General features: G+C 55.3%; 1 protein-coding gene across 1 annotated transcript in view; it reads left to right on the top strand.

Moving 5' to 3' along the window:
* The first annotated feature begins 1,560 nt into the window (after positions 1-1,560).
* The window catches only part of TCEA3 (transcription elongation factor A3), a 45,171-nt gene continuing 26,424 nt past the window's right edge, over positions 1,561-20,307 (top strand). Inside the window, exons 1-5 of the mRNA XM_062190615.1 lie at positions 1,561-1,975; positions 9,297-9,359; positions 10,001-10,106; positions 12,996-13,140; positions 19,613-19,675. Of these exons, the coding sequence (XP_062046599.1) occupies positions 1,907-1,975; positions 9,297-9,359; positions 10,001-10,106; positions 12,996-13,140; positions 19,613-19,675 (446 nt within the window). The 5' untranslated portion in view covers positions 1,561-1,906. The remainder of the gene's footprint in view (positions 1,976-9,296; positions 9,360-10,000; positions 10,107-12,995; positions 13,141-19,612; positions 19,676-20,307) is intronic.

The following is a 20,307-nucleotide window of genomic DNA, read 5'->3' as shown; positions in this document are numbered from 1 at the left end:
AAGGCTTGGTCAGGGGTTAGCTAAGGGGCCTGGCAGAACCCCAAATTGAAGTCTGACCTCAGCGTGGCCTTCACCTCTGAGATCCCCACAGTGCTCATCTCTGCTGTGCCCACAAGATGGTTCAGCCCCTTGGACGCAGATGGCCACGCACCAGCACCTGCACAAACAGTCAGAAACCCAGCAGGACTCTTGTTCCTCTCCGATGCCCAGGGCTCCAAGTGCCCAGCACAAATGGAACATTCAGTATCTGCAAAGAATGAGGGCTGGCGCTGTGGTGTAGAAGGTTAGGCCTCTGCCTCAGTGCCCGCATCCCAACAGGCTGCTCCGCTTCCAATCCAGCTCCCTGCTAATGCACCTGGAAAAGAGGTGGAAGATGGCCCAAGGGCTTGGACCCCTGCACTGGTGTGTAGGAGACCCGGAAGAAGCTCCTGGCGAGTGAACCAGCAAATGGAAGACACCTCTCTCTCCTCTCACTTCTGTGTAACTCTGCCTTTCAAAATAAATTTTAAAATCTTATATATATATATAAAAGGAATGAAAATGCCACCTTGTCCTCCCTTGACAGCTGTCACACGGCAGCACCTGGAGACAGGAGCCCTCTTGGGAAGGACTGCAGATCTCACTGGACACCCCAAAGGCAGGACCCCCAAACCCTCACACACTGGGAGCCACCTAGAACTTCCCCCACCCCGGGTTCCTCAGGCCCCCGCAGCTTTGCGAGAGAACATGTTCTGTCAATTATACTCTTGTAAGAGGAGAACTGAAGGCCGGGTAAAGCCTCCACCTGCTTTGCTGGCATCCCATATGGACACTGGTTTGAGTCCCAGCTGCTCTACTTCTGATCCAGATCTCTACTATGGCCTAGGAAAGCAGCAGAAAATGGCCCAGGTGCTTGGGCCCCTGCACCCACATGGGAGAGGCTCCTGGCTTTGGATTGGCCCAGCTCTGGCCATTGTGGCCATTTGGGGAGTGAACCAGCGGATGGAGACTTCTCTCTCTACCTCTGCCTCTGTAATCCTGCCTTTAAAATAAATAAATCTTTAAAAGAGAGAACTGGGACCGCAGGGGACAGCTCCCAAGGGAGGGCCTTCCACAGGTGTGGGGGTGGGGGGAACATGCCTGCATTTCTTCCCTTCCCCCAACAGATGCCTTCTAAGTGCAACCCCTTTGGGCAGGCACCGGCCTGACCCTGGAAACCCAAAGGGCCCCCACGCTCCCGGACCAGTGGCTCACAAAATTTGGTGCCCCTCACCCCAGCCCTAAGGCCTGGGACCCGCAGAACCCTCACACTTGGGAGCGCGTTAGAAATGCAAACCTTCATTGTAGCAAATAAAACAGACGGCGGGCCAACTGGGAGCGCGGAGGCCCTGCAGCGGGCAGCAGAGTCCTTACACGCGCCTGCACGGGGCGCTGAGCCCGGCGCGGGGCGGCGACTCGAGGGTGCCAAGTGGCCTCCGCTCGGCCACAGGCCCGGAGCTGCAACGGTGCGCGAGCCGGGCCGCTCAGAAGGCTTCCCGGAGCCGCGCGAGGGTGCTCTTGGCGCCGTCACCGCCCCTCGTGGCCCGGGCCAACGCCCTCCCTGCTAGCCAGGGAGCCCCCTCTCCAAATATCCCTGCAGCCCCCCAAAGCTGAAGGGTGCCCTCTTGCAGCCCCGGCCCTCCCCAAGGCCCCGCAGGCCAGCGCGGGCAATCTTTGCCCGGGCGAGTCCTTGAAGGCTATATTTAGCGCGCGCCACCCCTCCCCCACGGCGGGGAGGTGGGGGCGGCCCCGCCCCCCGCCAGGCGTGTGCGTGTCGTGTGTGTTTGGGGCCCGCGCGGGTTGCGCGCCCTCTGCCTCGGTGCCTGCTGCGTTCGAGGCTCGGCCGCTGCCCCAGCGCCCCTCGCCCCGCCGGGCGTCGCGGGCCACCATGGGCCAGGAAGAGGAGCTGCTGAAGATCGCCAAAAAGCTGGAGAAGATGGTGGCCAGGAAAAGCACGGTGAGGCTGCAGGGTTCGGGCCGCGGCCCCCGCCCCCGGGAGGCGCGGCGCGAGCCGGCCCCGGAGTCCCCGGGGGCGCGGGCTGGCTGGGCGCCCGTGGGCGCGTGCGGGACGCAGGGCCCTGGGCCTCTGGGGGACACTCGCCCGGCCCTTCGTCGTGGGCGTGTGCAGGACCCCCCGGGTACGGCGCGGGGACGGGGGTGGTCGCGCGGGGCCTGGAGGCGCGGCTGGTGCACGCACCTCTGGACCGGTAGGGCTCAGCCCGCGCAGCCTGCGGTGGGCCGGGCGGGCGGGAAAGTGGGCGAGGAGACCTGAACCCGGGCAAGGACGTTCGGAGTCCGGTGCAGCGACGGCCGGCGGCCGGGGACGGGTTGTGGGTGGCCCGAGAGAAACTTCGGGAGGAGAAAGGTGCTGAGCGCGGATTGGATCTGTGAGAGACAGGAGCGCGGGGCGGCAGACCCCGCGACCCCCAAGCCTGCGCCCGCCCGGAGGTTTCTGCAACTTTCCTGATCCTTGGCCACGGGGTGGGGCCGGGCGGCGACAGCCGAACAGGTGCGGGGCTGGGCTGGAGGCCTGGTCGGCGCGGGCTGGGGGGCGGGGCGGGACAGCGTTGTAGTCGTCGTCGCGGGGTGGGGCTGGGGGCCGGGCCCACACCCTCCTCCTTGAGGGTCCCGGGCTCTCCGGCGCTCTCGGCCCCAGAGCTCTCAGCGGTGGCCCGACGGAAAGTTAATGTTTGATCCTGCTGGTGATCTTTGCTTCTGGCTGGCTCCTGGCCGTGCCAGAGCAAACTTGGCCTTGGGTGCCTGAGGTCCTGGGCTCGCCCTAGGAAGGAAGGGAGGGGGGGTGGGCGGGGGCTGCCCTGTACCAGGCTCTTCTTGCTCCCACCAGCCCTAGCATGTGTTTCAGCAGGACCTGCAACTCCAGTGCATCCCGTGATCCTGGGAGCTTGGGAGAGGGAGGGACCCTAAGGGCGGTTTGAAAGCAGGAAAGAGTGGCGCAGGCCAGAGGGAGGGGTCGCTGGAACTTGGGGTCTCAGGTCCCAAGAGTCAGTCTGCTCAGTAGCGAGGGCGTGGCGGGGCTCTGATCTCTAAGAGCTGAGATCACCTGTCTCCGTTCAGGTGCCCCTGGACTTTTGTCTCTGCTGTAGGGGCGTTGAGGGGGTGAGAGGACTGGATTGGTGCTTGGCGAGAGCTGATGAATGACAGCTGCTGCGGTGCAGCCCCGGGGAGCCCAGAAAGTTAGGGTATCACCTGCAGAGCACGGGGAGCCTCTCACCTCCGAAGCTCCCAGCCTCCACGCACCTGCTCTGCAGGCTTCAAACTCCTCAGTGAATCGGAGCCTCGAGTCCTAGGGGGCACTTCCCCGCGCTGGGGGTGGCAGAGGCCAGCCAGGTGTTCTGAGCTGAATTGCAGGTTACGCTAGCCCAGCCGCCACCTAACTGACTCTAAGGCTTTGGGCTGGGAAAGACATTCTGGGCCTGTGGTGGGAGGGGTGGGCACTGGTAGGGAAGCTTAGGAAACCAGGGAGAGGCAGCCAGGTAAGGGTTGAGCTCTGCCCCCCCCCCCCCCCCCCCCCGCTTTCATGGCCCTACGCCAACCACTGTGCTTTCCCAGTCTGGCTTGGGTTTCTTCTTCTGCGAGAGGGGAAGAGAAAAAAATTGTCCCTTGGGGACGGCTCCTGTGGAAGCGCCCAGAGCCATCTCCAGACATAGGTCTGGCCACAGGGTCCCGGCAGCTGGGAGCCAGCCTGGAGCCACGTCTGAGCTTGGATTCCTGCAGCTTCTGGGTGGGCACAGAGCTCTGGGCATCTGGCTGGAGAGGCGGGGCCTGCTTCGGGAGTGAGGGTGGGCCCCGCCCCAGGGTGGACCCCGCCCCGCCCCCGCCCAGCCCCCCGCCCAGCAGTGGTTAGCCCAGCAGGACACACTTCCTGTAATAAGAGGGAGCCTCCACGTTGCAGCCCAGGCCTGCATTTACCACCCGTTGCTGGAGTCCCAGCGACTCAGCGCTTTGTCAGATGCTCTGAGCGAGCGCCGGCTGAAACAGCTTCAAAGAGACAGCCCGGCGTCAACAGACACAGCCACAAGGAGCCCAGCCCCTACCTGCGTAGGCGAGGTGGCCGGTGACACGTGTGACAGAAAAACACACTAAGCAGCCACACACAGCACAGCACAGCTACACCCATACATGCAAAGCTACAGACACAGCAAACAGCCACGTACACACACCCGTTGTTCCAATACTGGCATCGTCCCAGGAAGACAAACTGACACAATGGTACCTCCTGCTGCAGAAACCCAGCTTGGCAGCTGGACCAGAGGTACTGCTGCTACCATCCCATACGGGCACCCGGAGACACACACCCAGCAACCTTTGCACCCGGTTTTGTGAATCCAGCTGCAACCGAGGCTCAGGGCAGTCCTTCTCCAGGATACAAGCAGTGACAGAGCTGCATACCCTGTGGTGAGCTGGAACTGGTTAGCACTCTGTGGACTTTTCCAGGAATTTTGCAAGCTGCTCATTATAGAAAATTATCTGCTTATAGTCAAATGAGTTATATTAAAAGCAAAGGTAGTAAATGCTGCAGAATCACTACTTCCTAATGATTTTACACATTTTACTATCGTGCATGATCTAGAGGGAATTTACTTGTTTTGTCAATGGGAAATACTACAAATGCAACTCAAGAAGTTCATGGAGGAGCAGGCATTTGGGCAGAGTGAAGACACCACTTGGGACACCCCCATCCCGTATCACAGTGCCAGGGTTCCGGTTCAAGCTTCACTCCGAATTCCAGCCTCCTGCTAATGCACACCTCGGAGGCAGCAGGGGCTCCTTGCCACCCACAGGAGAGACTGAGATTGAGTTTCAGGCTCCTGGCTTCAGCCTAGCCCAGTCCTGGCTGTGGTGGATATTTGGGAAGTGAACCAGTTAATAGAAGATCTCTCTGTCCATCTCTCTCTCCCTCCCTCTCTCTCTCTTCTCTCTCTCTCTCTGAGTGTGTGTGTGTGCGTGTGTATGTGTGGTCTTTCTGCTTTTCAAGTAAATGAAAATAAAGAAGTAAAAATTGGGACTGGTGCTGTGGTGCAGCGGATTAACGCTCTGGCCTCAAGCACCAGCATCTCCTCTGGGCGCCGGTTCGAGACCTGGTTGCTCTACTTTTGATCCAGCTCTCTGCTATGGCCTGGGAAAGCAGTAGAAGATGGCCCAAGTCCTTGGGTCCCTGCAACCACGAGGGAGACCTGGAAGAAGCTCCTGGCTCCTGACTCCGGATCGGCCCAGCTCCAGCTGTTGTGCCTGACTGGGGAGTGAACCATTGGATGGAGGACCTCTCTCTGTCTCTCTCTCTCTCTTTCTCTGTAACTCTGACTTTCAAATAAATAAATAAATCTTAAAAAAAAAAAAAAGTAAAAATTGAAAATACATAGAGATGATGCAGGTGAAACACTAAGAACCATGCCCGGCCCATGGTATGCCTTTAATCAATGTTGTACTTGAAGGTGTATGGCCACAAGCTCACATGCATACACACCTGCAGGCCACACCTCTGAAAGTGGACAGTGAACGCACTTCTAACAGAAGCTGAGGGCAGCCCTGGGGATGGTGTCCAGACCCTGGGAGGACAGAGGTGGCAGCTGGAACCATGCAGTGGGGGCTGAGGAAGGAGACGCTCAGGACACAGCCGGTGCTCCCTGGGGAACTGGTCTCAGGACAGGAGGCCGGGGCTGGGCTCCAGACGCTGCACTTGATCTTAGCCATTAAGGCCCAGAAGGGAAAGGACTGGCTTGTAGGAAGGGGGTGGGAGGAAGGAGAAGGCTGAAGTGAGCCGGGGAGGTATCCAGGGCTTTGCAGCCGGATTTTCACCCGGAAGCCCCTTTGTCTCCCTGCTGCCTTCTGTTTTCCGCTCCAGTAGCACTGGGCTCCATGCTGAGCCCCGAGCTCCCAGTGACTAAAACACGTGTCTATGCCCGAGAGAGGTGGAAGTATTTGTCCACACAAAGACCCAAGCGTGAAGGAATGTTCCTAGGAGGGAGCTTTATTTGTAGGAAACCCAAGCTGGGAACCACCCAAAAATCCCATCAACAGGTGAGTGGATAAACAAATTGATATATAGAAATAGAGATATAGGCAAAGCACTCAGCAATAAATAGGAACTATTGATCTGTGAAGCAGCACAAATCAATCTCAAAGTAGTTAAGTTAGTGAGAAAGAGCCAGAGAAGAAGTGCGTCCCATATTCTTTGTATCAGATCCTTGGGGTGGGCATTGGGCCCAGCAGGTCAACGCCACTTGGATGCCTGTATTCCATATCGGAGTACCTGGGTTCAAGTCCGGTCTCCACTCGTGGTCCTGCTTCCTGTTAATGCACAGCCTGGGAGCAGCAGATCACGGATCAAGTATTTGGGCTCCTGTCACCCTGGATTGAGGTCCAGCCTGGATTGAGGTCCAGCCTGGATTGAGTTCCAGGCTTCCGGCTTCAGCCTGGCCCAGCCCTGGGTGTTGCAGGCTTTCAGGATATGAACCAGAAGGCGGAAGATCTGTCTGTCTGCCTCTCTGCCTGTCAAATAAAATGAAAATTTAAAAGAAAGGAAAAAGATTTCCCTATGTCAATTAAGTGTTGTTTTTTTTTTTAAATCCCTGGCAGGGCCGGTGCTGTGTAGTGGGTAAAGCTGCCACCTGCAGAGCTGGCATCCCATATGAGTGCCGGTTCGAGTCCCAGCTGCTCCACTTCCCGTCTAGCCCTCTGCTATGGCCTGGGAAAGCAGTAGAAGATGGCCCAACTCATCAAGTGTCAGAACTCATCAAGCTGTATCTCAGTATGTGTAGTGTGTGGTATATTCAATTCCATCCCAATAAATTGCTTTTTTTTTTTTTTTTTTTTTTTTGACAGGCAGAGTTAGACAGTGAGAGAGAGAGAGACAGAGAGAAAGGTCTTCCTTCCGTAGGTTCACCCCCAAAATGGCTGCTACAGCTGGCGCTGCGCCGATCTGAAGCCAGGAGCCAGGTGCTTCTCCTGGTCTCCCATGCGGGTGCAGGGCCCAAGCACTTGAGCCATCCTCCACTGCCTTCCCGGGCCACAGCAGAGAGCTGGACTGGAAGAGGAGCAACCAGGACTAGAACCCAGAGTGCCAGCGCCACAGGCGGAGGATTAGCCTAGTGAGCTGGGACGCCGGCCATTAAAGCTTTTTTTTTTTTTTTTTTTTTTTTTTGACAGGCAGAGTGGACAGTAGAGGGAGACAGAGAGAAAGGTCTTCCTTTTTGCCATTGGTTCATCCTCCAATGGCCGCCGCGGTAGGCGCGCTGCGGCTGCGCACCGCGCGCTGTTCCGATGGCAGGAGCCAGGTGCTTATCCTGGTCTCCCATGGGGTGCAGGGCCCAAGCACTTGGGCCATCCTCCACTGCACTCCCTGGCCACAGCAGAGAGCTGGCCTGGAAGAGGGGCAACCGGGACAGGATCGGTGCCCCGACCGGGACTAGAACCTGGTGTGCCGACGCCGCAAGGCGGAGGATTAGCCTGTTAAGCCACGGCGCCGGCCTAAAGCTGTTTTTAACAACGCTCACGGTCCTCACCCCAGGAAGTGAGGGAAGGAGGCTGGAGACACAGAGGCAACAAGCTGTGATGTCACTCACATTCCATGGGGAAGGGGGCCATTGGGCCAGGAGTGAGGGTTCCACCCTGACCCAGCTAGGTGGTGGGAAAATAAGATAGAGAGCTTGCCTGGGGCAAATTGTCTCCTTCTCTCTTCTTCTTCTTCTTCATTTTTTTAAAGGATTTTATTTAGTTAGTTGAGAGGTAGAGTTACAGACAGAGAGAGGGAGAGACAGAGAGGCCTTCCATCTGCTGGTTCACTCCCCAAATGGCTACAACAGCCGGAGCTGTGCTGATCCAAAGCCAGGAGCCAGGAGCTTCTTCTGGGTCTCCCATGCGGGTGCAGAGGCCCAAGCACTTGGACCATCTTCCACTGCTTTCCCAGGCCATAGCAGAGAGCTGGATTGGAAGAGGAGCAGCCGTGACTAGAACTGGTGCCCATATGGGATACTGGCACCTCAGGCAGAGGGGCTTAGCACACTGTACCACAGCACTGGCCTCTCCTTCTCTCTTCTTTTTTCAAAGATTGATTTATGTATTGGAAAGGCAGAGTGACAAATGGACATAGAAAGAGAGGTCTTCCATCTGCTGGTTCACTCCCCATTGGCCACAACAGCCAGGATTGGGCCAGACCAAAGTCAGGAGCTGTGGACTCCATCCAGGTCTCCGACATGGGTGACAGAGGCCCAAGTACTTGGGCCATCACCTGCTGCCTCCCAGGAGCATTTGCAGGAAGCTCGATCAGAAGCAGAGGAGCCAGGACTCCGAGCTGGCGTGAGGCCACAGTGCCCGACTCCATCTCTCTTCTTTTCTGCCCCTTACCTGCCCGCCAGCCGCACATGTGTCTGTGGCCTCCTGCCCCCTCTCCCACTGGTACCGGAGAAGAGAGCAGTGGAAGCTGTGGAGTTCTTGTCTTCACACAAGAAAGAATTAAAGTGTGAGACAGAGAGCGAAGTGATAGGCTTTACTGGGGGACAGGGGATCCGTCAGAACGGAAGGGACAGAGAACATCCAGTTGCTCAGACTGGGGGAGAGCGAGGTTATATGGGCAGGCCAGGTGGGCAGCTCAGCATTTATTTTAAGATTTATTTATTTTACTTGAAAGTCACAGTTACACATAGAGAGAAGGAGAGGCAGAGAGAGAGAGAGAGAGAGAGAGAGAGAGAGAGAGATATCTTCCATCTGCTGGTGCACTCCGCAGATGGCCGCAACAGTCAGAGCTGTGCTGATCTGAAGCCAGGAGCCAGGAGCTTTTTCCAGGTCTCCCACGTGGGTGCAGGGGCCCAAGCACTTGGGCCATCCTCCACTGCTTTCCCAGGCCATAGCAGAGAACTGGATCGGAAATGGAGCAGCCGGGACTCGAACCAGCACCCATATGGGATGCTGGCACTGCAGGCGGTGGCTTTTTACCTGCTATGCGAAAGTGCCGCCCCCATGTGAAGGTTTTATTGCACATGTTATCAGGTGATGTAACCCATTTGGTCCTGAGGAGAGAGAATTCTCCTGGGAGCTTTCCTTGGGGGAAGGGCTGGGACCACCTGGAAGGTTATCAGGGTCTGAGCAGGATTTTAAGCCAAAATGCTGGGCTGCTGGGGCCTCCAAAGCCGAAGCTGGTTTTCCTCAGGCCCCTCTCACACACACAGGCTGATTTCTAACTTCCTAACACCACCACGCCCACCACCACACCCACCACCACCACCACCACGCCCACAGCTCTCCCCTTGTGGCCCCCGCAGGAAGGGGCCCTGGACCTCCTCAAGAAGCTGAGCAGCTGTCGGATGTCCGTCCAGCTACTGCAGGTGACGCGGGGGGGGGGGGGGGGTGCGGCTGAGAGCCCTGGGCAGTGCCTCTGGGGGGCGTGAGAGTCCCCAGGCCAGGAGCTGGGAGGAAGCTCCCAAGGGAGGCCTGAGGGCTGGGGAATCCTGAGGAGCGGACCCCGGGGCAGGGACTGGGGGAGACACTGGGGAGTCTAGTTGGGGGGCCTGGGGTGGGGGTGGGGGTGGGGGAGCGGTCCTTTAGGACTGGGAGGACTGGCTTGCTTTTCTTGGATATCCCCGTTCTTGAATGCCCAAGAGGCCGGTGGACCAGAAAAGTCTCCCGTTTTAAAATGTAAAATCTTCCTGTGCTGCCCAGACTGGCCTGGAAGCTTCCAGCCTGAGAGATGTGTGCAGACCCAAGTTGCAGTGGCCAGAGCTGTGTCCAAGTGGCAAGTTGAGCTCAGAGAGGCTACGGGGCTGGGAATGGGGAGGCGTCCTGATGGCAGCCACCCCCATCCTGTGCCCCTCCACTTTGCACCAATGCCGGTTACCCCTCGGTGTGGGCGCCAGACCTCCCGCAGGGTTATGTCTGTGATGAGGGCAGAACAGGCGGTGGTGGTCGCGCTGGGGCACGGGTCCTGCCTGTCCATCTCAGACCAGCCCTTAATCCCCTCGCTTTGCAGGCCACCAGGATTGGAGTTGCCGTTAACGGGGTCCGAAAGCACTGCTCGGACAAAGAGGTGGTGTCCCTGGCCAAGGTTCTCATCAAAAACTGGAAGCGGCTGCTCGGTGAGCGGGGTCAGGGTTAACTTGTGTTCTTCTAGACCCTGCGACGGGGCAGTGTCTGTGGGGTGACTTGGTAGATGGCGATGGCAGGTTACTGGGGGAGCACCAGGGATTGTGTACAAGTGCGTGTTTTGTACACGTGTGAGTTTTTGTGTTCATGTGCCTACATGTATGTTTCTGTTTGTATGCTCGTATGTTTGCATATCCAAGAGTTCTTGAAAAAGTTAGTGCAAGAGTGGAATTAAGAGGCTTGGGGCTGGTGCTGTGGCGCAGTGGGTTAACGCCCTGGCCTGAAGCGCCGGCATCCCATAGGGGCACCGGTTCGAGACCCGACTGCTCCACTTCCTGTCCAGCTCTCTGCTGTGGCCTGGGAAAGCAGTGGAGGATGGCCCAAGTCCTTGGGCCCCTGCACCCATGTGGGAGACCAGGAAGAAGCTCCTGGCTCCTGGCTTCGGATCAGCACAGCTCCAGCCGTTACAGCCATCTGGGGAGTGAACCATCAGATGGAACACCTCTCTCTCTCTCTCTTTCTGCCTCTCCTCTCTGTGTAACTCTGACTTTCAAATAAATAAATAAATCTTTAAAAAAAAAAAAAAAAAGGCAGGCACTGCCTCCGCGGGTTAAGTTGCTCATCTTGTTACCGACAACGTGATGAGGCCCTTGCTTCTGGCCGCTGGACAGCCAGCCAGTTCACCGGAAATGAGACCTGGTGAGAGGAAAGCTTTTCCAAGAGGCTGGCAGTCTCGGGCACAGAGTGATCTCTGGATCCAAAATGTGCCCTTTCTGCACAACAAGCCAGCAAGAAGTGTTTTTAAAGGGAAAGGGGTACGGACTGGTGTTGTGGTGCAGTGCGTTAAACCACCACCCTGGCATCCCATGGAGATGCAAGTTCGAGTCCGGCTATTCCACTTCCCATCCAGCTGATGTGCATGGGAAAGCAGCAGAGGATGGTCCAAGTCCTTGGGCCCCTGCTCCCACATGGGAGACCCGGAAGAAGCTCCAGATTCTGCCTGGCACAGCCCTGGCAGTTGCAGTCATTTGGGGAGTGAACCAGCGGATGGAAGATCCCTCTGTCTCTCCCTCTCTCTCTCTCTCTTTCTCTCTCTCAGTAACTCTGCCTTTCAAATAAATAAAAAATAAATCTTAAAAAAAATAATAAATAGATGGCGGGGTAGCTGCAGGGGGAGGTTAGAAAAAAAAAAAAAACACAGTGCGTCCTGTTAACTGACAGGCAGATCCTGGGGCTGTGTCTTGAGGATGGTGCCTCCGGGAGGTACAGGGTGTCGGCCCCATGGTGGCTTCCCCCGGTGGAACTGCTGTTTGCTGGCAATGGTTGCGTACTTTCTCCTTAGCTGGTGTGAGGGCTGCCATGGCAAGTCATCTCCTCTCACCAGGCTCCTGGCACTCCCATGCCAAGCCCGCCACTCACTAGACGAGCCACAGGTGACCCACAAAGTCAGTTAAAATACGAAAGGGAAGGGAAGATGCCTTCATTACGGTTACAATATCAGAGTGCCTGGTCGGAGTCCTGGCTCTGCTCCTGATTCCAGCCTCCTGCCAATGCACACTCCCCTAGGCAGCAGATGGTGGCTCAAGTAAGTGGGTCCCTGCTGCCCACATGGGAGACCCGGATTGAGTTCCTGGCTCTTGGCTTTGACCTAGCCCTAGTGTTGCAAGCATTTGGGGAGTGAGGCACAGGATAGAAGATCTCTCTCTCTCTCTCTCTCTCTCTCTCTCTCTCTCTCTCTCTCTTATGTGTGTCTTCTCTCTGTTGCTGTGCATTTCAAATAAATAAACTTTTTTTTAAAAGATTTATTTATTTGAAAGTCAGAGTTACACAGAGAGAGAAGAAGAGACAGAGAGAGGTCTTCCATCCTCCGGTTTGCTCCCCCAATTGGCTGCAACAGCCAGAGCTGCGCCAATCCGAAGCCAGGAGCCAGCAGCTTCCTCGGGGTCTCCCATGTAGGTGCAGGGCCCCAAGCACTTGGGCCATCCTCCACTGCCCTCCCGGGCCACAGCAGAGAGCTGGATCTCAAGTGGAGCAGCCAGATCTCGAAAGAGCACCCACATGGGATGCCAGCACTGCAGGCAGCAGCTTTACCCACAGCGCCACAGCTCCAGCCCCAAATAAACATTTTTAAAACTTTTTTAGCCGGCGCCGTGGCTCAATAGGCTAATCCTCCACCTTGCGGCGCCGGCACACCGGGTTCTAGTCCCAGTCGGGGTGCCGGATTCTGTCCCGGTTGCCCCTCTTCCAGGCCAGCTCTCTGCTATGGCCCGGGAAGGCAGTGGAGGATGGCCCAAGTAAGTCCTTGGGCCCTGCACCCGCATGGGAGACCAGGAGAAGCACCTGGCTCCTGGCTTCAGATCAGCGCGATGCGCCGGCCACAGTGGCCATTGGAGGGTGAACCAACGGCAAAAAGGAAGACCTTTCTCTCTGTCTCTCTCTCACTATCCACTCTGCCTGTAAAAAAAAAAGTGTTTTTTTTATGCAAACATTTTTTGAAATCCATGCATAGCTTTTCCATAATGTGCATGTTCATGAGGCTTTTGAAGACACCTCATTTGCATAGGCTTTTCTTGCACCCAAATAAACTTACCTTTTAATTCCGCTTCCCACAAACTTTCTGAAGTCCCCTGTGCAGTACATTCTGTATATAGACACCTGCACGCATGTGTTCCCAGGTGTGCGAAGGGATTAACGCCCTCCATGTGAGAAGATGTATGTGTACATGGTGCGCCTGTTGTGTGTGCGGTTGTGTGTAAATGTGTGCGTGTTGGGGGTGTGTGCAGCTGCCTTAGTTCCTGCCCTTGCTCCCTGCTCCCCAGAGTCAGGCTGGGTCCTGCTGAGATGGAGCTGCCTTGGGGTCAGCGCCACCCTTTTGTTTTCAGACTCTCCGGGACCCCCTAAAGGAGAAAAGGGAGAAGAACGAGAGAAAACAAGGAAGAAAGAAAAAGGACTCAAAGGTCCAGACTGGAAGCCAGAAGCGGGCCTTTCTCCATCAAAGAAAACTCGAGAGGAGGAGCCCAAAAGCAGGTATTTTCCCCTGGGCTGGAGAGAAGGGGCTGTGTTCGTCCATTTCCCACAGCACCACAGGCCCCACAGCTTAGAAAGAAAAGAGAGCTGTTTAGCTCACGGCCCTGGAGGCTGAAGTGCAGGCAGCGTGGCGCTGACGCTGGCAACGCCCCCTTGGCCGTGTGGCATCGTGGTGACGGCTTTGTGGCGGGAGCACCTGCCACATGGGGGCGATCACACTGTGTTGCAAGAGGCCAGAGAGGAGCTGGGGTGAGACTAGCTGTTTTCTAACTCATTCTCCAGAGAACTGACACAGCCCTTCCTGCGGGGACATCAGTTCCTTCTGGGAAAGCCGCCCTCCATGACCTCATTACTGCCTCCTGGGCCCACCCCGTGCAGGTCCCACCGCCTTTCTTTCTTTTTCTTTTTAAAAATATTTATTTATTTGAGGGGGGGGGGGGAGAGGGAAAGAAAGGGAGAGAGAAAAGTTTTCCATCCATTGGTTCACTCCCCAAATGGCCGCAATGGCCAGAGCTGAGCTGATCTGAAGCCAGGAGCCAGGAGCTTCTTCCTGGTCTCCCACATGGGTGCATGGACCCACGCACTAGCTGGGTCAGACTGCAGCTGGCTCCCATATGGGATGGTGGCACTGCAGGTGGCAGCTTTACCCGTTGTGTCGCAGCGCCCCCACCCCACCCCGCCATGTCTTTCAGCATGTCCACCCCGAGGGTCACGGTCCCAGTGCATGAACCTTTGAGGGATGCATTTAAACTACGCCCATACCACAGCAGGGCCCACGCTTGCCACATCCTCTGCCAGCTGCTCTGTCTATACTATTTCTTTTAAAAAAAAAAAAAGTTTATTTATTTGAAAGGCAGAGGGGCAGAGAGAGAGAGCGTGCTGGGAACTCCATCTGGGTCTCCCACGTAGGTGGCAGGGACCCTGCTGCCTCCCAGGGTCTGCGTTAGCAGGGAGCTGGGATGGAAACTGAGCAGCCAGGACTCGCACTGGCTTAACCCACCACACCATAATTCCGGTCCTTATACTATTTTTTTTTTTTTTTTGACAGGCAGAGTTAGGTAGTGAGAGAGAGAGAGACAGAGAGAAAGGTCTTCCTTCCGTTGGTTCACTCCCCAAATGGCTGCCATGGCCGGCGCGCTGCGCTGATCCGAAGCCAGGAGCCAGGTGCTTCCTCCTGGTCTCCCATGCGGGTGCAGGGCCCAAGCACTTGGGCCATCCTCCACTGCACTCCCGGGCCACAGCAGAGAGCTGGCCTGGAAGAGGGGCAACCGGGACAGAATCCGGCGCCCCAACCAGGACTAGAACTGGGGTGCTGGCGCCACAGGTGGAGGATTAGCCGGCCCTTATACTAATTTTTAAATTTAAAAAACAACTCTTCTGGGGGCCAGCGTTGTGGCACAGGGGGTTCAGCTACCACTTGTGGTTCTGATATCCTGTAGCAAAGTACCAGTTTGAGTCCCAAATGTTCTGCTTCCAATTCACCTTCCTGCTAATGCTCCTGGGAAGGCAGTGGACGATGACTCAAGTACTGGGGACCCTGCCACCCACATGGGAGACCAGGATGGAGTTCCTGGCTCCTGGCTTCAGCCTGACCCAGACCTGACTGTTGCTTCCATTTGGGGAGCGAGCCAGCAGATGGAAGATCTCTGTCTGTCTCTCCCTCTCTCTCTGTCACTATGCCTTTCAAGTAAGTAATTTTTTAAAGATTTTGTTTATTTGAGAGGCAGAGTTATAGACAGAGAGAAGGAGAGACAGAGAGAGAGGTCTTCCATCCGCTGTGTTCACTCCCCAATTGTCCACAATGGCCAGAGCTGTGACGAACCAAAGCCAGGAGCCAGGAGCTTCTTCTGGGTCTCCCACGTGGGTGCAGGGGACCAAGGACCTGGGCCATCCTCTACTACTTTCCCAGGCTATTAGCAGGGAGCTGCTGGATCAGAAGTGGAGCAACTGGGATTCAAACCAGAGCCCATATGGGATGCTGGCACTGCAGGCAGAGGCTTTACCTGCTATACCACAGTGCTGACCCCAAACAAATTTCTTTTTTTGACAGGCATAGTGGAGAAAGGTCTTCCTTTTGCCGTTGGTTCACCCTCCAATGGCCGCCGCGGCCGGGGCGCGGCGGCCGGAGCACCGTGCTTATCCGAAGCTAGGAGCCAGGTGCTTCTCCTGGTCTCCCATGCGGGTGCAGGGCCCAAGGACCTGGGCAATCCTCCACTGCACTCCCGGTCCACAGCAGAGAGCTGGCCTGGAAGAGGAGCAACCGGGACAGAATCTGGCACCCTGACTGGGACTAGAACCCAGTGTGCCAGTGCTGCAGGCAGAGGATTAACCTATTGAGCCACGGTGCTGGCCCCCGAACAATTTTTTAAAAAACAGAGGTACGGCCGGCGCCGTGGCTCAACAGGCTAATCCTCCTCCTTGCAGCGCCGGCACACCAGGTTCTAGTCCCGGTTGCGGCACCGGATTCTGTCCCGGTTGCCCCTCTTCCAGGCCAGCTCTCTGCTATGGCCTGGGAGTGCAGTGGAGGATGGCCCAAGTGCTTGGGCCCTGCACCCCATGGGAGACCAGGAGAAGTACCTGGCTCCTGGCTTCGGATCAGCGCGGTGCGCCGGCCGCAGCGGCCATTGGAGGGTGAACCAACGGCAAAAGGAAGACCTTTCTCTCTGTCTCTCTCTCACTGTCCACTCTGCCTGTCAAAAATAAAAAAATAAATAAAAAACAAAGGTATATTTGTGCAATTGTAATTAAGAAGATCTTCACTTTCTGCACTGTACAATGAAAATTTTAGATCTGTAGTGTTGTGGTTATTTTCCCCACAATGATCCTTTGTTGCTTTTGAAATCAGAACAGTGTTTTGGTTTTTTTTTTTTTTTTATAAAAGGGACCAGCTTTATGGTACAGGGGGGTTAAGCTGTCATTTGCAACACTGGCATCCCATGTCACATGGCAGTTCAAGTCCTGGCTCCTCTGCTTCTGATCCAGCTCCCTGCTAATGCGCCTGGGAAGGCAGCAGGTGGTGGCCCAAGTGCTTTGGTCCCTGCACTCACATGGGAGACCAGGATGGAGCTCCTGGCTCCTGGCTTTAGCCTGGCCCAGCTCTGACTGTTGCAGATTTTGGAGAGTGAACCAGTCAATGGAAGATCTCTCTTTCTCTCTCTCTCTTTTACCTTACTCTTCTCTGATCCTTTGCCTTTCAAATAAATAATTTAAAAAAAAAAAAGAGTTATTATGTCTGCTCCAGATAATTAAAAAAAAAAAAAAAAAGCAAGATAAAAGAATTTCCAGACCCTCACAATCCAAAGTCAGTCTTTTTTTTTTTTTTTTTTTTTTTTTGACAGGCAGAATGGACAATGAGAGAGAGAGAGAGACAGAAAGGTCTTCCTTTGCCATTGGTTCACCCTCCAATGGCCATTGCGGCCGGCGCACCGTGCTGATCCAAAGCCAGGAGCCAGGTGCTTCTTCTGGTCTCCCATGGAGTGCAGGGCCCAAGCACTTGGGCCATCCTCCAGTGCCCTCCCGGGCCATAGCAGAGAGGTGGCCTGGAAGAGGAGCAACCAGGACAGAATCCAGCGCCCCAACCGGGACTAGAACCCAGTGTGCCGGCGACGCAGGCGGAGGATTAGCCTAGTGAGCCACGGCGCCAGCCTGTCCCTTTTAATATTTTGACAAATGACTTGTCTTTCTGTTCTCTCTGTTTTCTAAACCATCACCAGTTTCAACATCTGCTACTTTAACTTTAGGGGTAAATGTTGGCTGCCGCAGTTAAGGCTGTGGTTGGGACACCCACATCCCATTTCAGTGTGTGGGTTTGAGTCCCAGCTCCACTTCCTCCAAATGAGTGCCCTGGAGGCAGCAGGTGATAGCTCAAGAAATTAGGTCCCTGCCACCCACACGAAAGACATGGCTTAAATTCCCCGCCCCAGCTGCTGCAAGCGTTTGGGGAATGAACCAGCAGGTGGGTGATCGCTGTCTGTCCTTTCTTGCTGTCTGCCTTTCAAATAAATTCTTTAAAAGTTTGTACAAAGCTCCAGTCGCAGCTGAAAAAACACGTATAGTGAAATAAAATAAAATTTAATACTCGTCAAGTGGGCCTAGAACATTTTCTAGTTCTGGCTCTTTTCATTTGTTCATTTTGCAATTGTATCCTGTTTGGATAACTCCTAGTTAACATTTAACTTTTCACTTAGGTGTGCTTTGTTTTCCTAAAGGGCTTAGAAAGCTGGCTTTGTGCCGGGTGCCCAGCACAGAGTGAGCATGTCCGGGGCGCTGCTGTACCCCGATGTACCAGGGCAGCGACCTGGGGACTCCCTCCTGTGGATGACCTGCCTGCTCTGGTCATGGCCCAAGTACCTGTTTGGTTCTTAGCGCCTTGGCCAAGTGAAGGACCAGACGGGGAGAGGCCTTGTGGGCTGGGAGACAGGACGTGTAGGCGTCTGGGTGGAGACGGCAGTTGGGACACGGGGTGTCCTTGTGCAGCATCCCCAAGCCCCATGGTCAGGAAGGGATTTCTTTTAAAGGCCTACAGGGACCACTGGTGTGGGAGAGCAGAACTGAACGACAGAAAGCCAGGTTCTGGACGGAACTCGATCACTTAGTCTCTGAGACTCAGTATTGTGGCCGGAAAAATGGACACTGTTACCTTCGTTCTTTCTTCTTGAAAGTGAAAGTTTTATTCATAATGTATGTTAATTATATTTATTGTTTTAATTGAACTATTTTGTATTATTTATATCATTATATAGTTAGTTATTTACTTGTTGTGGAATATTTTAAAATGAAAATAGGAAAGCAAAAACTCATCCATTATCCAGAAACAAGCACATACACATATGTGTGTGTGTGTGCGCTATATAAAATTGTATGTGAGGGTGGGCATTGAGACACTCATCCCCTATTAGAGTTCCTGGGTTCGAGACCCCGATCTGCTCCTGATGCCAGCTTCCTGATAGCGCACACCCTGGGAGCAGCAGGTGGTGACTCAAATGCTTGGGTGCTGGCCCTGGATGTGGGAGATCCATATGGGGCCCCTGGTTCCTGGCTTTGGCCTAGCTGTTGCAGGTATCTGGGGAGTGAACCACCAAGTGGAAGATCTCTCTCTCTCTCTTTGCTTTTTAAATAAAAATGTTAATAAAATTATATGTGTAATTAGGTAGAAAAGTCATATATATCCTTCTGGACTTTGTCTGCTGCATCACTACCTGTAAAATGCTCATTTGTTTTAACGGCCTGGGGTTATATTCCTTATACCTGTATACTATTCCATAGCCTTTTCATGTACACGTGGTTGTTCACCAGCATGTTGTGGCTAATGGAGACACACAAGAATCAAATAACAACCACTGTTAACATTTTCATGTATATTTTTCCAGGCTTTTAAGAACACATATAGGAGCTTGTATATTAGCACAATGGGAAGTATGCTGGAGGTACTGTTTTGTCACCAGTATTCTGCGTGGGACAACCTCTCCCTGAGCTGCTGTGCCAGCTTCCTTCTCACGGCTGTCACTGGGCCTAGCTGAGGGCGAGACTTGGCCCGTGCCCCCACCCCGCTGGGAGCGCTGGACTGGCCGGCTCTTAGTGCACTGAGCATCCTTGATTTGGAGTTTTCTTGTGACAGTTCGTGATTTTTTTTAAAGAGTTATTTATTTATTTGAAAGTCAGAGTTACACAGAGAGAGAAGGAGAGGCAGAGAGAGAGAGAGAGAGAGAGGTCTTCCATCTGCTGGTTCACTCCCAGAAAAGCCACAACGGCCGGAGCTGCACTGATCCGAAGCCAGGAACCAGGAGCTTCACTGGGTCTCCCACACGGGTGCAGGGGCCCAAGGACTTGGGCCATCCTCCACTGCTTTCCCAGGCCATAGCAGAGAGCTGGATTGGAAGTGGAGCAACCAGGTCTCGAACCGGAGCCCATATAGGATGCCGGCCCTGCAGGAGGCTTTACCCGCTACGCCACAGCCAGCCGCCGCCTTTCCCTCTTTTTTTTTTTTTTCCCTCTTGAATGTTGGTTTTCTTTATGACTGTCAGCACAGCAGTCACCTGGCAGACACCTGCTTTTCCACGTGGATTATAACCCCGCCCAGCTCCTCTCTCCAAGACCTGTGGCTCCTCCTCTCCCCCAGAGAGTGTGCTCCTCCTCCCCCCAGAGGTGCCCTGCAGAGAAGCTCGGATGACCTTTGTTTCTCTGGCTTCAGATGGGCTTAGGGAACCCCAGCCTCCAGTTACTCACAGCCTGCCTGGTGGCAGGGAGGACAGTGGCCTGCTGAGCAGTTAGTGAGTGCAGACACTGGCCTCCTGCCCTGGTGTTGCCTCCTTGGATGGAGGGCAAGTGGGGGTGACCCGCAGGCACCCCCTGGCACCGTGCCTGCAGGCTGCTGGGGTCCAACAGGGGTCCCAGCAGGCCTTGCTCTGGGATGCCTTAGCCCAGCCTCCCTGAGGGGACCAGTACTGAGCTTGGTCAATTTCTCTTCTTCCAGGAGAGACTCTGTGGACTCCAAGACTTCTACCTCCCCATCTCCAAAAAGGCCTTCGGTGGACAGGTAAAGGAAGCTGCAGCTGTACCTGCTTAAACGGAGGAGCCTCGCCCGTGATGTTGCCTCCAAGTTCAAGGACCCACAAGTGTGGCTCCTTCACTGGGGTGGCTGTTGGCCCATCCCTGGGGAATGTTCCCAAGGTCAAGTGGAACCCACTGAAGAGAGGTCATGAAAGCACGTGCCTGGAATGGCATCTCGGGATCTGGTCTGAACTGGATCGAGGGGTCTGCCCAAGAGTAGCATAAGTCGTCAGATACTGATGGAGGGGCTCTCTGTGCCGGGTGCAGGATTGCAGAAGTGCGGGCTGGTGTTGTAGTGAGGGGGGACAGACAAGGCATCCAGTAAGCACCTTACACGGTGGTTTAGAAAGGGACGGCGCTGTGGGAAAGAGGGGGAGGGAGGAGGCTTGGAGAGGGCGCTGGTCAGGGAGAGGCCCAGAGAGGGAGGGCGTGGACAGCGAGGCAGCTGGGGCAGGTGGAGTGGTGGGGGAGGGGTTGGAGGAGTCCAGGCGTCCTGCTGGAGGGCTTTGAGCCTGGTGATTTCATCTCTGAACCCCGAAGAAGGGACAGGCCCAGGCACAGGGCCCCTGCGGAGGCTGTTGCAGCCCCGGGGCAGTGGGTGGGGGGTGCTGGGTGTAA

This window comes from Lepus europaeus, chromosome 5, assembly GCF_033115175.1.
Source record: "Lepus europaeus isolate LE1 chromosome 5, mLepTim1.pri, whole genome shotgun sequence".
NCBI classification, from domain to species: domain Eukaryota; kingdom Metazoa; phylum Chordata; class Mammalia; order Lagomorpha; family Leporidae; genus Lepus; species Lepus europaeus.
Note: the sequence above shows the minus strand (reverse complement) of the source record. Positions and strands in the feature narration are given on the sequence as shown.